The sequence below is a fragment of the Rattus norvegicus genome, chromosome 12 (genome assembly GCF_036323735.1).
Source record: "Rattus norvegicus strain BN/NHsdMcwi chromosome 12, GRCr8, whole genome shotgun sequence".
Taxonomy (NCBI): Eukaryota; Metazoa; Chordata; class Mammalia; order Rodentia; family Muridae; genus Rattus; species Rattus norvegicus.
Window position 1 is genome coordinate 10,466,388 of NC_086030.1, and position 12,203 is coordinate 10,478,590.

The 12,203-nt window shown below is 49.3% G+C and overlaps 1 protein-coding gene across 1 annotated transcript in view; it reads right to left on the minus strand.

Moving 5' to 3' along the window:
• The window catches only part of Wdr95 (WD40 repeat domain 95), a 50,436-nt gene that overhangs the window by 14,201 nt on the left and 24,032 nt on the right, over nt 1-12,203 (minus strand). Inside the window, exons 10-15 of the mRNA XM_039089920.2 lie at nt 10,388-10,544; nt 5,587-5,682; nt 4,249-4,307; nt 3,572-3,713; nt 2,455-2,494; nt 1,365-1,453 (exon numbers count right to left, since the gene is read on the minus strand). Of these exons, the coding sequence (XP_038945848.1) occupies nt 1,365-1,453; nt 2,455-2,494; nt 3,572-3,713; nt 4,249-4,307; nt 5,587-5,682; nt 10,388-10,544 (583 nt within the window). The remainder of the gene's footprint in view (nt 1-1,364; nt 1,454-2,454; nt 2,495-3,571; nt 3,714-4,248; nt 4,308-5,586; nt 5,683-10,387; nt 10,545-12,203) is intronic.

The following is a 12,203-nucleotide window of genomic DNA, read 5'->3' on the forward strand; positions in this document are numbered from 1 at the left end:
CTTTTCAACCCCCTTCCCTTTACCTAAGAAAGAAAGGACAGAGAAGAGGGAAGGAAAGACAGAAATCCCTGAGTCTAAGCTCTCTAGTTTCTTCCCTGCCCAAAATGACAACATTTGCAAACTACCCCTTAAAACAACAATGTATCAGGCTGGAGAGATGGCTCAGAGGTTAAGAGCACTGACTGCTCTTCCAGAGGTCCTGAGTTCAAATCCCAGCAACCACATGGTGGCTCACAACCATCTGTAATAAGATCTGATGCCCTCTTCTGGCGTGTCTGAAGACAGCTACCGTGTACTCATATACATAAAATAAATCTTAAAAAAAAAAAAAACAAAAAACCAACAACGTATCTATAATTCATGAAATACCAAAACCAGACACCCCAACTTGAGGGACTGGGATGACAATTTTCTGTGACTGCTTCCTGCTGAACAGGGGGTGAAGAATTCCTTTCTTTTTTTTTTTTTAGTTTTAAATATGGTAGAGGGCTGGAGAGATGGCTCAGTGGTTAAGAGCACTGACTGCTCTTCCAGAGGTCCTGAGTTTAATTCCCAGTGACCACATGGTGGCTCACAACCATCTGTAATGGGATCTGATGCCCTCTTCCGGTGTGTCTGAAGACAGCTACAGTGTACTCATACAAATAAAATAAATAAAAATTCTTTAAATATGAGTAGAAACCCCATGCTATGACTGTTTAATATTTATTACAACATATTGTGCCCAATGTGGGACACCATCTTTCTAAGTAGTGGGTTTGGCTATTCTCATTGCTATGGTCCAAATATGCCAGGCCTTTGCCGGTCACATAGCTGAATGTCTCTACCTGGCTATGATCTTCATGATAAAACAGTTCCTTCCCAAAGTGACAACCCTCGGCCCACTGATTTCAATGAGTTCAAGTATCTTTGATTTGTTTTTCTAGTTTTGAAGATAAAAAACTGATGTTATGGTATAGACCAAATCACAGCCCCCCAAAATGTATATGTTGAAGCCTCAACTCCCCTCCCCCCAGACTACATTTGGAGACAGGGACCCTGGTGAGGAAATTAGCTTTAAATAAGGTCATAAGACCTAATACTATTAGTGTTCCTGTTGTAAGAGACAACAGAGAGCCATCTCCATCATGTGTAGATCAAGAGGCCAGCGCTCTGAAAAGCCAAGCAAATTCCTCATCAGGTCACGTGGGACTACCATTCTGGAGCCAAAGTCTGGAACTCCGAAGAAATAACTTTTCATTAAGCTACCCCGTCTACGCCACTCTGCTGATGGCAGCCTGGACGTACTAACACACTTTACCACAAATGTGTGACTCTGTGCGGCCATGGCTCCCTGGCCCTGAACTGAGCGGAGGCCGTCTTACCTATGTATGCCCCGTCCTTGCTCCACAGGCGTACAGTGCAGTCAAGGGAGGAGGACAGTAAGATGCTATCCCCCTCGATCAGCTCCAGACTAGCAAGATAAAAGGGAGGAGATTTGTCACCTCCCTCTCACACTGTGCTTCTTCCATAATCCCAGCCCCGCCCCCATCCCCACCCCAAGGCATCAAGTGGGGTGAAAATTCTCTCTCTCTCTCTCTCTCTCTCTCTCTCTCTCCCCCTCTCGGCATTCAGTCCTTTTAAGCCTCAGGTGAATCCAGACCAACTGAGCTCATAAACGTGCAGTAGAACCCCAGGTCAGTGTGCCGTTCTAATTGTTATTGATAACTCCATTAGTTCTGATTAGGACCCAGCTCGCCTCTCTACCCACCCCCCCAATAGTCAAAACAGAGCCCTATCAATGTATTTAATTAACTTTAGCACAATTACTAGAGGATTACCCCTGAACTATTTTTCTATGCTAGACTGGGTATTTCTCAGCTGTACTCCCTAAGTCACCCACTGTTTGAGTCTCAGGGGACTGTGCCTGCCCTCAAGGGAAATTTCTCTGGGCCACATGCTCCTGGTCCAGCCCATCTAAAGGGCCTCTTGATCTCTCCATCTTCTTCTCCTCCCCTCACATTATCCCAGCAGTCCATCCATTGGCAAGGTTCCTACCTGTGATCCCCCTCCCCCACTCCTCCCCCCACCCCTCCCCCGCCCCCACCCCTCCCCCCACCCCCCCAGTCTGTTAATCAAAGCTCTGCCTACCTCTCTTCTCCCCAGTAATTGGCTTTAGGTCATTTTTATTTAACCATCAGAGACTAAGATGAGCAACCAGAAGTTGCAACCAGATCCTGGGCGCCAGTATTTAGCGCTAGTATTTACATGGCAGCACCAGCCCAGCCCCCAACATCTCTCCCCCTTTGACTCCAAGAAGGCCACTGCCCTTCTTGTTTCCTCAGGAGCAGAACAGAAATGCAGTTTTCCTCTTCCAGTCAGCTCTCAGGGATTTTGAAAGAACAGATGTGACCAAAACTCAGTTGTTTTCCTTCTTTTATAGGTTACTGAACTCTCCAAAAGGATGGTACTCACGAAGTCACCATGCTGACGTGAGCTCTCCAGGATGTCACCACTAAGTGAAACAAGAGAAAGGAGTCCAGTAAGGATGTGTGTCCAGTTGGAAGTGGCACTGATGTGGTGGTGGGTGGTCTTTCTGCTTCATTTCCCTAAGTGAGCACCAGGCCCCACTATATGGAAGGCTCTCCCCTCCCCCATGCCAGGTCAGAAAGTGTATGAAATCGGACCAATGGAACATGCTTACACAATGATGACTTTCCTCTGTGAATTTTATTTTGAGTGTCTATGTACATGGTGTGCTGGCGTGTTTGCGAGTGTGTGGGCACAGATACACAGACGTAAAGAGTGGAGGTTGATACTGGCTGTCTCTCCACTTCATTAACTGAGGCAGGGTCTCCTGCTGAACATGGCGGTCATTGATGAGTCTAATGGCTAGACAGCTTGCCCAGGGGGATCCTCGGTCTCTGACTGCTGAGTGCTGGGATTATATTATGGCTACCAATCTTCTCCTAGGAGATGGGGACACGTGTGTGTGTGTGTGTGTGTGTGTGTGTGTGTGTGTGTGTGTGTGTGTTCTGCACCTGGCTTTTACATGAACACTGGAAGTACAAACTCCAGTCCTCATGTAGTCTCTCTCTCTCTCTCTCTCTCTCTCTCTCTCTCTCTCTGATAAACAGCCTGCTGTTGCACGATCTTGCAAGTAAATCTCTGGGCACAGTTGTCATTTCCTTTGCCAAGTCTCTACAAGTAGAACGGCCATGTGTAGCATTAGACACAGGTTGTCCGTGTGTCCCTCAGAAGCCAGCGAGCAATCACCCCGTTTGGCGCTAACGGATGCCCCTTTCCCGCGCCTTCACTGACATCAAATGTTTTCAGAAAACTATGTTTCTGTGATTCTACTTCCCAAGAGCTTTAAGAGTAAACCCTTGGGGTTGGGGATTTAGCTCAGCGGTAGAGCGCTTGCCTATCGAGCGCAAGGCCCTGGGTTCGGTCCCCAGCTCCGAAAAAAAGAAAAGAAAAAAAAAAAAAAGTAAACCCTTGCAGTGGGACAATTTAATTTTCCCACAAGAGCATCTCACAAGAGCCAAAGTAATCTTATCTAGGGTTTAACACAAAGAAATTCACTGCGTACTGTTGGGAGGCTGCAGCTCTGCTCCCCAGAGGCCATACTCCTGGATGTCATAGACATATATAAATCCATGCTGGTCAGCCAGGTAGGCGACAGTGTCTCCTGATGTCACCACGATGCCACTCACCTGCGCTTTTTCTCTGGCCTGAGAAATAGCAAAGGCAAAGATAATAAGGTAACTCTGGTGGTGTTGGCACAGGCCTTCAATCCTAGCACTCAAGAAGCAGAGGCAGGTGGATCTCTCTGAGTTCAAGGCCAACCTGGTCTATACAGCAAGTTCCAGAGCAGCCAGGGCTATGCAAAGAAACCCTGTCTCAAAAAACAAAACAGGGCTGGAGAGATGGCTCAGCGGTTAAGAGCACCCGACTGCTCTTCCAGAGGTCATGAGTTCAATTCCCAGCAACCACATGGTGGCTCACAACCATCTGTAAAGAGATCTGATGCCCTCTTCTGGTGTATCTGAAGACAGCTACAGTGTACTTATATATAATAAATGAATAAATAAAAAAAATTAAAAAAAAAAGAAAAAAAAAAACAAAACAAAGCAAAAGAAATAAAACCAGGAACTCACCCTCAGCCACTTAGAAAGGTCAGGACGATATCAAAGCAGAGAATTGGAACCTAGTGGACAATCCTGATGTGTCAGGGAGCAAAGTTACCCATTTGTTCCCCCAACTTACCGGAGTGAAGTTTGCAATGAGGCCAGACCCACTAAAGAGCTTCCAGAAACTGACAGAACCTGGGTAAGAGGGAGGCGGTAAGGAGTGTGCTGAACCCAGCCACCCAAGGACTGAATATGTGCTGGGCCGACTCTATGGTCTCACACCAGGGGCAAACATTTTTCCCTTATTTGGTTCATTTCCTTCCGTTAGCATTGTAAAACCATATTGGGGATCGGTTTTGACCTTGATGACTTGGCGGGTTCTCCTCCACTAATCAGGGTGACCTTGGCAGAGGAGGGTACCAACTGTACAACATGTGCTGTGCTGAGAATTAATGTCTCCCAGTGTGTGTGTGTGTGTGTGTGTGTGTGTGTGTGTGTACCGGCCTAGTGGCCTCAATTCTTGCCTGTGGTTTGCATGTAGATTCACTAGCAGGCTTCTGTGAAGTGAGGAACCCCAAGCAGATAGATCTTGGGATAGCTGCAGAGCCCTGCTCTTCTTTGGGGGGAGGGGACATATGCACCCACAACCCTCGGGTAAAGCAGACAGAATGCGGATGGGTCCTGAAGGAGTCCAAGACAGCTGAGCTTCCTCCCCCCAGCCCCCAACAGCGCCTGATGTCAAAAGACCTGCAGGGTGGGACTGAGACAAGGAGAAGACAGCCCCGCTCACCAGCGACAACCAACCAAACACCCTGGGACCAAATATATACAGCTTAGCCTTGGCCGCTACTGGGACAGCATTGCCACTGCCTTTGTGATTTTACTAAAACTGAGTATCTGGGACCTGGATATGGGCCCACTCGTTACAGTTGAAGCTTGGAGGTCATGTTCCTGGGTTAGTGTCTCTAGCTTGTTCATCGCCCCTGCTGAGCCCCCACTTCCTTCTCCTTAGGATTTGCCAGCTCCACGTTGACCTCAGCAGCCTGCTACCTCTTCACTATGTGACCCTTTGGCCTTTCTTTGGTTCCTCTACCTGTGGCTGCCTAAACCAGTTTCCCTTGACGTGTGCTTTTCTGTTTGGCCCAATTGAATGGTGTCCTGGTGGGCCTCGAAGTCTCTTCCTGAGGTCAGTCTCCCTTGAAGGTGGCCTAGGCTCAGCAGGCTGTAGGAACAGCAGGGCGGAGAGACTTGATTTGGAGAAAGATGGGCTGGCATCCTGGCTACATGGCTGCCCTCCTGTAGGATGGGCTGTGGTTGGAGCAGATCGGAGTGTTAACCTGGGATCTGTAAGGCTGGCGATGAAATAGCAGAGGACGATTGTGCTACTTATACTTAGGGGCTTGGGGGTGGGGTGGGGTAGGGGCTTCCTCACCCATCCTGGGATGAGCTTATCTTAGAAGTTAAGAGGCCTCACCTCCGGGCCCATTGCTGATGAGGGAAGCAGCTGTTGAATCCAACTTCGTCAGCCGTGTCTTTAGGAAGGTGAGTCGGGAAACACTTCTGTCTGGGCCTAGAAGTTAAAGGCAAGACTGTTGGCTTGTTTTCACAATCTCCCTGCCTGGACCCATCGATCTCTCTGTCTCTGTCTCTGTCTCTGTCTCTGTCTCTGTCTCTGTCTCTGTCTCTGTCTCTGTCTCTGTCTCTGTCTCCCCTCTCCCTCCTGGCCTCTCTGTCTGTCTCTTGCTCCCCTCCACCCCTGCGCATGCGCATGTGTGCTTCTCTCTGTCTCCGCGCACCCTCCCTCCTCGCGCAGGCGCACACGTTTGCGCCTCTATCTTTTTCTCACTTGCTCACTCTCCTTCTCTTTCTCCAGCACACATCAGCTCTCTCTCACACATGTAGCGGCCCCAGCAGCATTTGGAAAGCAAACAGAAGAAGGCAGTCTCCTTGACTAAGAACCCAGCCAGGGATAGAAAGATGATGGCTCTAGCAGCCTATGGACGCTCTGAACCGCTGTCTCCAACCCTGGGACTTGGACCTCCGAGACGAGGAGTGGGAATGTGGTATGAGCTACAGAAAGAGGCTGAGAAATCTGAGAAACCCAGGCAGCATAAACAGCCAAGCCCCTGGGGTGAGGGTAGGCATCACAGCCCCCAGAGTTCTCCTGGTTGAGCAACTTTTATTTAACCTTTAGTTAAACACACACCTTCACCCATACAGTGGTAGGCTGCTGCCAGAAGGGGAGATTCCCAGTTGCTTAAATGGGAAGATTTGTTCAAGACCTAAAGATCGACATACCTTTTTGTTTACTTTTCATTTACATCTAAGCCTGTCTGTGACCCTCCCTGCCCCCCTCGGGTCGTTAACCAACATTGGTCCATGGGGGCAAATGAAGCAGAGACGATGAAAGGGAACTGGGGATGAGGTGGGGTGTCAGGGGTGGGGTGTTCCGAAGCCCTGTGAGTATGTATGGTAATGACAATACACCAGGACCAGCTTTGGGGAGACGGATCAACTTTATTTGGGCGTGAATCAAGGGTTACATAGTTTGGGGGACAGGGGTAGGGACGTCCAGGGTGGGCAAAGGTCATTGGCTGAATGCTAAGGTACTGAGTGACCTCATTAAATGGGAAGGCATTCCAGGGGTGTCCGGTGCTGGGCGAATGGGTTCTCATCTGGAAAACGTTGAACCTGTAATCTTCACCAAGGCTGTGTGACATTCTGTATGTAGAGGTATGTGTGTGGATGGGGTGGGGCAGGGTGGGGTAGGGTGGGGTGGGCTTGTTCGAGCTCCCCAGATAAGGTCAGAGAAAAATAAGCCCTATTGGTAAAGGAAGTCTGCCATTTTGTATGGAGCCCAGAAGGCAACGGTAGACTTGGACCTCAATCAGCAGGGCAACACTTGACTTACGAATAGGGCCACACGCCAAGTGTAGGGCAAACAGCAGCACAGACCCAAAACTAAGCTAACGAAAACTCCCAGGCCACCGACAAAAGTGTGTTCAGGAAGGAACAGAGCCAGGGAAGGTGTCTCGCGCGGACTGCGTTCGCATTGACTCTGGGAAGACGGCCTAGGCAGAGAAGACTCGGTAGAGGAGGCAGCCATCAAACCTGGCCTCGGTGGACACTGCGAATTCCCAAATCAATGAGCCCAGCTCTACATCCCTAAGTCCCATCATCTGCCAGCGTTTGGGACTCTTTGTCCCTAGTCCCCTGGTGTCTAGTAGTAAGTGAAACTCAAGAGCCACAAAGAATACTGTGGAAAGGGAGTCTGGGAAAAGCGAGGTCCTTTTGTGACCCTCCCTGAGCCAAGCTGGGGTGGGGGCCTCAGAGAAGAAATGGCAGCTCGATGCAAATAAGGGGCTCTTAGGCACCAAATGCTTGTGGCCGCCAGCATTCAATGTAAGGATATTAGGAAGTGGTCTCTGAGAGGTCCTAAAGGTGACCTCGCTGTTTAGCCCACGGGTGGCTACAGAGGCACAAAAGTGTGTCGACCTCTTTCTTACTCATGCAGGGTAGGAGTATGCCCCCCCTGTACCTCTGCAACACCTCAGCTATGCCCATCTGTCACGTGGAGATGACCTTCTCTTTCACGGTGGAGACCACACGAGTCTCTTATATAGCCTCGCTGTGAAGACTGAAGGGATTAATGACCCCACAGTGCCAATCTCAAAGTTGCACAGCCCATGGCAGCTGTTAACCAAAAGCCCAGTTTAATTCTCAAGTGTCAGGCGCCTGCTGACGTAAGCAGGCAGACACTGCCTATCTCTTGGGGTCAGTGTGAGCAGTAGATAAAACAAGCTTATGGGAAAATGGCTGGCGACAGAGCTAACCAATGGATAGCGATGGCTTTCCTCTATCAACCTACTCCGACTCAGATGGGCCGACTTTCCTGAACTCTGGCCTGGTTGGGATCCCCTGGTTTCTTTCTCTCACAGTGAAATTCTTTGTGATGTGGAAGAGGAATCAACAGTCCCCTTCAGGCTGAAGAAATGGAGCCGAAACATTCGTGAATCGGCCGAATAAAGACTTCACTCTGTCCAGTTTTGCAAGCCCTTTTCCGAAGAGAACTGTGGTTCTGAATGAAAGATGGCGTCCTCTTCAGCAAGCCCGTGTGAGAAAGACCACTGGGCTTTGGTGTGACTATCAAGAAAGAGCCAGGCTGTTCCTTCATGGAAGGGTGGACAAACCATGTGTGCATGTGCCTGTGTACCCATGCCTTTGTGTGTGGGCATGAGAGACGCCAAGTGCATGTGTGCGTGTGTGTGTGTGTGTGTGTGTGTGTGTGTGAAAATCCGCCTTTCGGAAGTGTTGCTGCAGTGATGGCTGGATTTGTATTTCTGTAACAAAAGGGATTCTCAAAAAGAGACTGCTTCCAGTCTACAGTCCTTGTGGGTTCTGCATCAGAATTGCTTTCTGAAGTGTTAGCCTCACATCCTAAGCCAGTGACTTTAATTTCATTTTAATGGCAAAGAAACAAAACTTCCGGAATGGAACGAATGCCATTTCTTTCTCCCAGAAGATTAAAAACAACAAACACAAACAAAAAGGAACAGTTTGGTGTTCTCAGAGAGAGAGAGAGAGAGCTTCGGAGAATAATTTTTTTAAACAAGTGGAGAAGTGAGGACCAGAAGCTGACTTGGTGATGGATGAGTCGGGTCAGAATTCCACTCTGACCTCTTAAGTTGCCACAGGCTTCACCATCTATCCCCTCTAGGTGGCACTCAAGCCGACCACGTGACTTAGCCATTATTGTTATTATTTTTTGTAACTCGATAGGTACCCAAACCTTGTCTCTGCATTAGGACCAGAAGCCCTAAGATCTTATACCTCTGACGTCACGTATCAGAGTGTTATGCACCTGGGAACAGGTCAGAAGTATTTTCTGACTAAATGATTCAGAGCTTCTGTGTTTGTTTTGTTTTGTCTTGTTTTTAAATGCCTAGAGCAAGGGATCTAATCTCCTTCACTCATGGCTTGCTTAAGATTTGTGAGTTGGGCCTCAGGAAATGAAAGACCTTTCTAATTTTATGCCCAAACAACCAACATTCTGTGTCATCTCGGTTGGTATTCTGTCTAAGCTCCACCCCCACAGTCACCTGGCAGGAGGCAGGTATGCTCCGCCCCACAGTTGCCTGGCAACAGCCACTGTGCCTGACTATAAAGGGGGCTGCTTGCCCCTCCTCCCCCTCTTACCCACTCTTGCTCTTTGTTCTTCGCTGCTCTTGGCCCTTCCCAGTCCCCCCACCTCCATGTGCCCATGGCCGGCCTCCTTTCAGCTCTTCAACTCTTCTCTTATTAGACCTCTTCATGTGGAACCATGGTGTCTGGGCGTCTTCTGTCATAGGCCAGATTTAAAACCTAACATTGGTGCCGAAACTCGGGATCGAACCAGGAACCCTAACAATCTCCTTTCCTGTGGCTTCAAAGCAGACAGCTGATCTTTGGAAGGATGGGCTTGGCTCGGTAGGTGGGTCAGGGAAGGGAGGAAGCGTATTTGCCAATTGGCTATAGCCAGTTTCCCAGCCCTGCACACCCAGCAGTAAAACCGGAAACATCTCAACTTGTGCCTTGTTTGCCCTGCATGGTTACTAAGAGGTTCGCTAAGCACTGGACCAGGCACACTTCACGGGTATACCATCATCATTTTGACGACAAAAGAAAGGAAGCCATGCTCCTGGGCAGACAGAGAGGACCCAGAAGAAACGGAGCCAGCTTTCCCCCAAAGAGTGGCAAGTGGGGGTGAAGTTTTGCAGTTGAATACTCAAGTAGTAAGGATGGATTGAGGTTGGAGATCTGTTGGTCGTGGGCCACCAGAGGAGGGGGAGGAAGTGGACAGCATGGAGAACTTCCAGTCGGATGAGACACTGAGGGGATGCTGTGTGGGCTGAGCTGGCGGGTAGAAGATGAGTGTGGCAAGTGGATGGTAATAGAGAGAAAGAGTATGAAAGGGAAGGAAGGAGTTACCAGTACAATCGGGGGTCTCACCGGGCATCCTTCAGGTTGGGAGCAGATAAAGACTTCAAAGATACTGAGATAGACTTCTATGATCAGGAATGGGGGGCTGGGCTTTTACGCGTTTAACCTCTTGCTCAGCTTTGAGGGAGGGGGATGGACAGGGACGGCCATGACAGATACATGACAGGGACGGGAAGTTGGGGAGGATGGACATGACACAAGACCAGTCCCTCCCAAGCAGGTTGTGGTCCAGAACGGAGACGACTCCTTTAATGAGGGTCTGTGTACAGAGGCTGTGGAACCTGCCCCTTACCTACCTTCTCTAGGGTCCATGGGGCTGGGAGTGTTCAGCTTGCAGTACATGTGACCTGAGATGACATTCCAAACTATTATCTCCCCATCGTAACTGGAGGTGGCCAGAAGGAAAGGGGGGCACTGAGCCACACAGAGAATGTCCTCCTTGTGCCCATGGTTCTAAGAAAGAAAGACAGAGCTGAGGAACCAGATCCCAAGTCTGTGGGTCACAGGCCACCAGTGGAGGTGGAGGACAGGGATGGTGTGGGAGCCTGAGAGCTTCCAGTGGATGAGACGCTGAGGGGATGCTGGGGGAGATGACTTGGTGGCTGGGTGGAAGATGCGTGCGGTAGGGATGCCACATTTAGGGATAATTGCAACTTAGGATAAATCCCAAACTTAGCAGGTTGTTGACAAGCTGTTCCTGAAAGAGCCAGGTTGGGGTCAATCTAAGGCCAGTGGGAAAATTCTACCGCAAACCTCCAAGCACAAAGACCCCCCCCCCCTTCCAGGGAGTAGTTAGTTCCTGGAGCAACTGCAAACCAAACTGTCAAACAAAGCTACCTGTGACTCCCAACCGACCTCCCCTTGACTCCCAACCATCCACTCTGGAAAGTCCAGAATGGTCCACTGATCACGAGTCGGCTTGGAGGTCACTTTGCCCCGTCATAATACCCTGCCCAGTTACCAATTGTTTGAATTCTGCCCCAATTGTCTGCAAGGTATATAAGTCCCTGTCAGAGTCTGCTCCGAGTCGTCTCCCCTTGGAGTGGGAGGACCCCGGCGTGTTGGAATTAAACTCCTCTTGTTTTTGCATCGATCACTGCCTCTGTGAGTGTCATTCAAGAGGTCCCAGAAGAGGTTCAACACGGACCTCACATTCCCTCTCAGGCTACACGTGGGACAAGGGAACTAAGCTATGGTCTGAGGAGATTTGGTTTCCTGTAGAGAGAATATCTTATGTATTGTATGGCTGCATTGCCTGCCAATTAAAAAGCCTATGGCCTATGACTTAGGTAGGAAATGGAAGGTAGGACATCCGGAAGTGAAAAGAATTCTGGGAGAGACCCAGGTGAGGGAAAATCCACCCAGGAAAATACAAGGAGATAGACACATGGTATCCACGCACAGGTAACCAGTCACACAGCAGAATGTAGGTTAAAATAATTGGGTTATTTTAGTTATGATCCAATCAGAGTAGAGCCAAGCTATCTATGGATATATTTTGAATCTGAGTCTTATTTCTAGAAGCATGGGTCTGGGAGAAAGAACTGAGCCAAACCTCTACCGTTTCCCACCAGTCGGAAACCCACATACCAGAGTAGAGTGCACCCACCTGCCCTCCACTGAGGCACAAATGTGAATGGGAATTGAAGCTATGGGCTTCTCTCAAGAGGAGGCACTTTGCCCAGGTGCCTCTGCTGCAGACAACAACCTGAACCTGGTGTGTGGAGACCAGAGCTGCAGAGTTCAGAGGTCCCTGGCGATGAGCATTTACATTTCTCGTGTGGGCGATTACTATGTAATGACGATTGCTCTCTCCGCCATATTAAAATATCCCAACCTTGTCTTCATGAGCTTGCCAGAGAGCATCCCTTGAGAACTTGGCTTGAATTGCCAAAGAGACTCTGTCTGCTCTTGGATTTTATTGTGAGACTATTGGGAAAGCAAAGACTGATAGATATCGCCTTCCCATGATCCTCTACTGCCAGATGTCCTACCCCCACTGTAGAATAATGTTTTCTTTCCTATTCTGGACTGCATGTTTGAGTCCCCAAAATTCACATGTCAGAACCCCAACCCAGTGATTCTCATCCTGTGGGTCGTGACCCCTTTGGG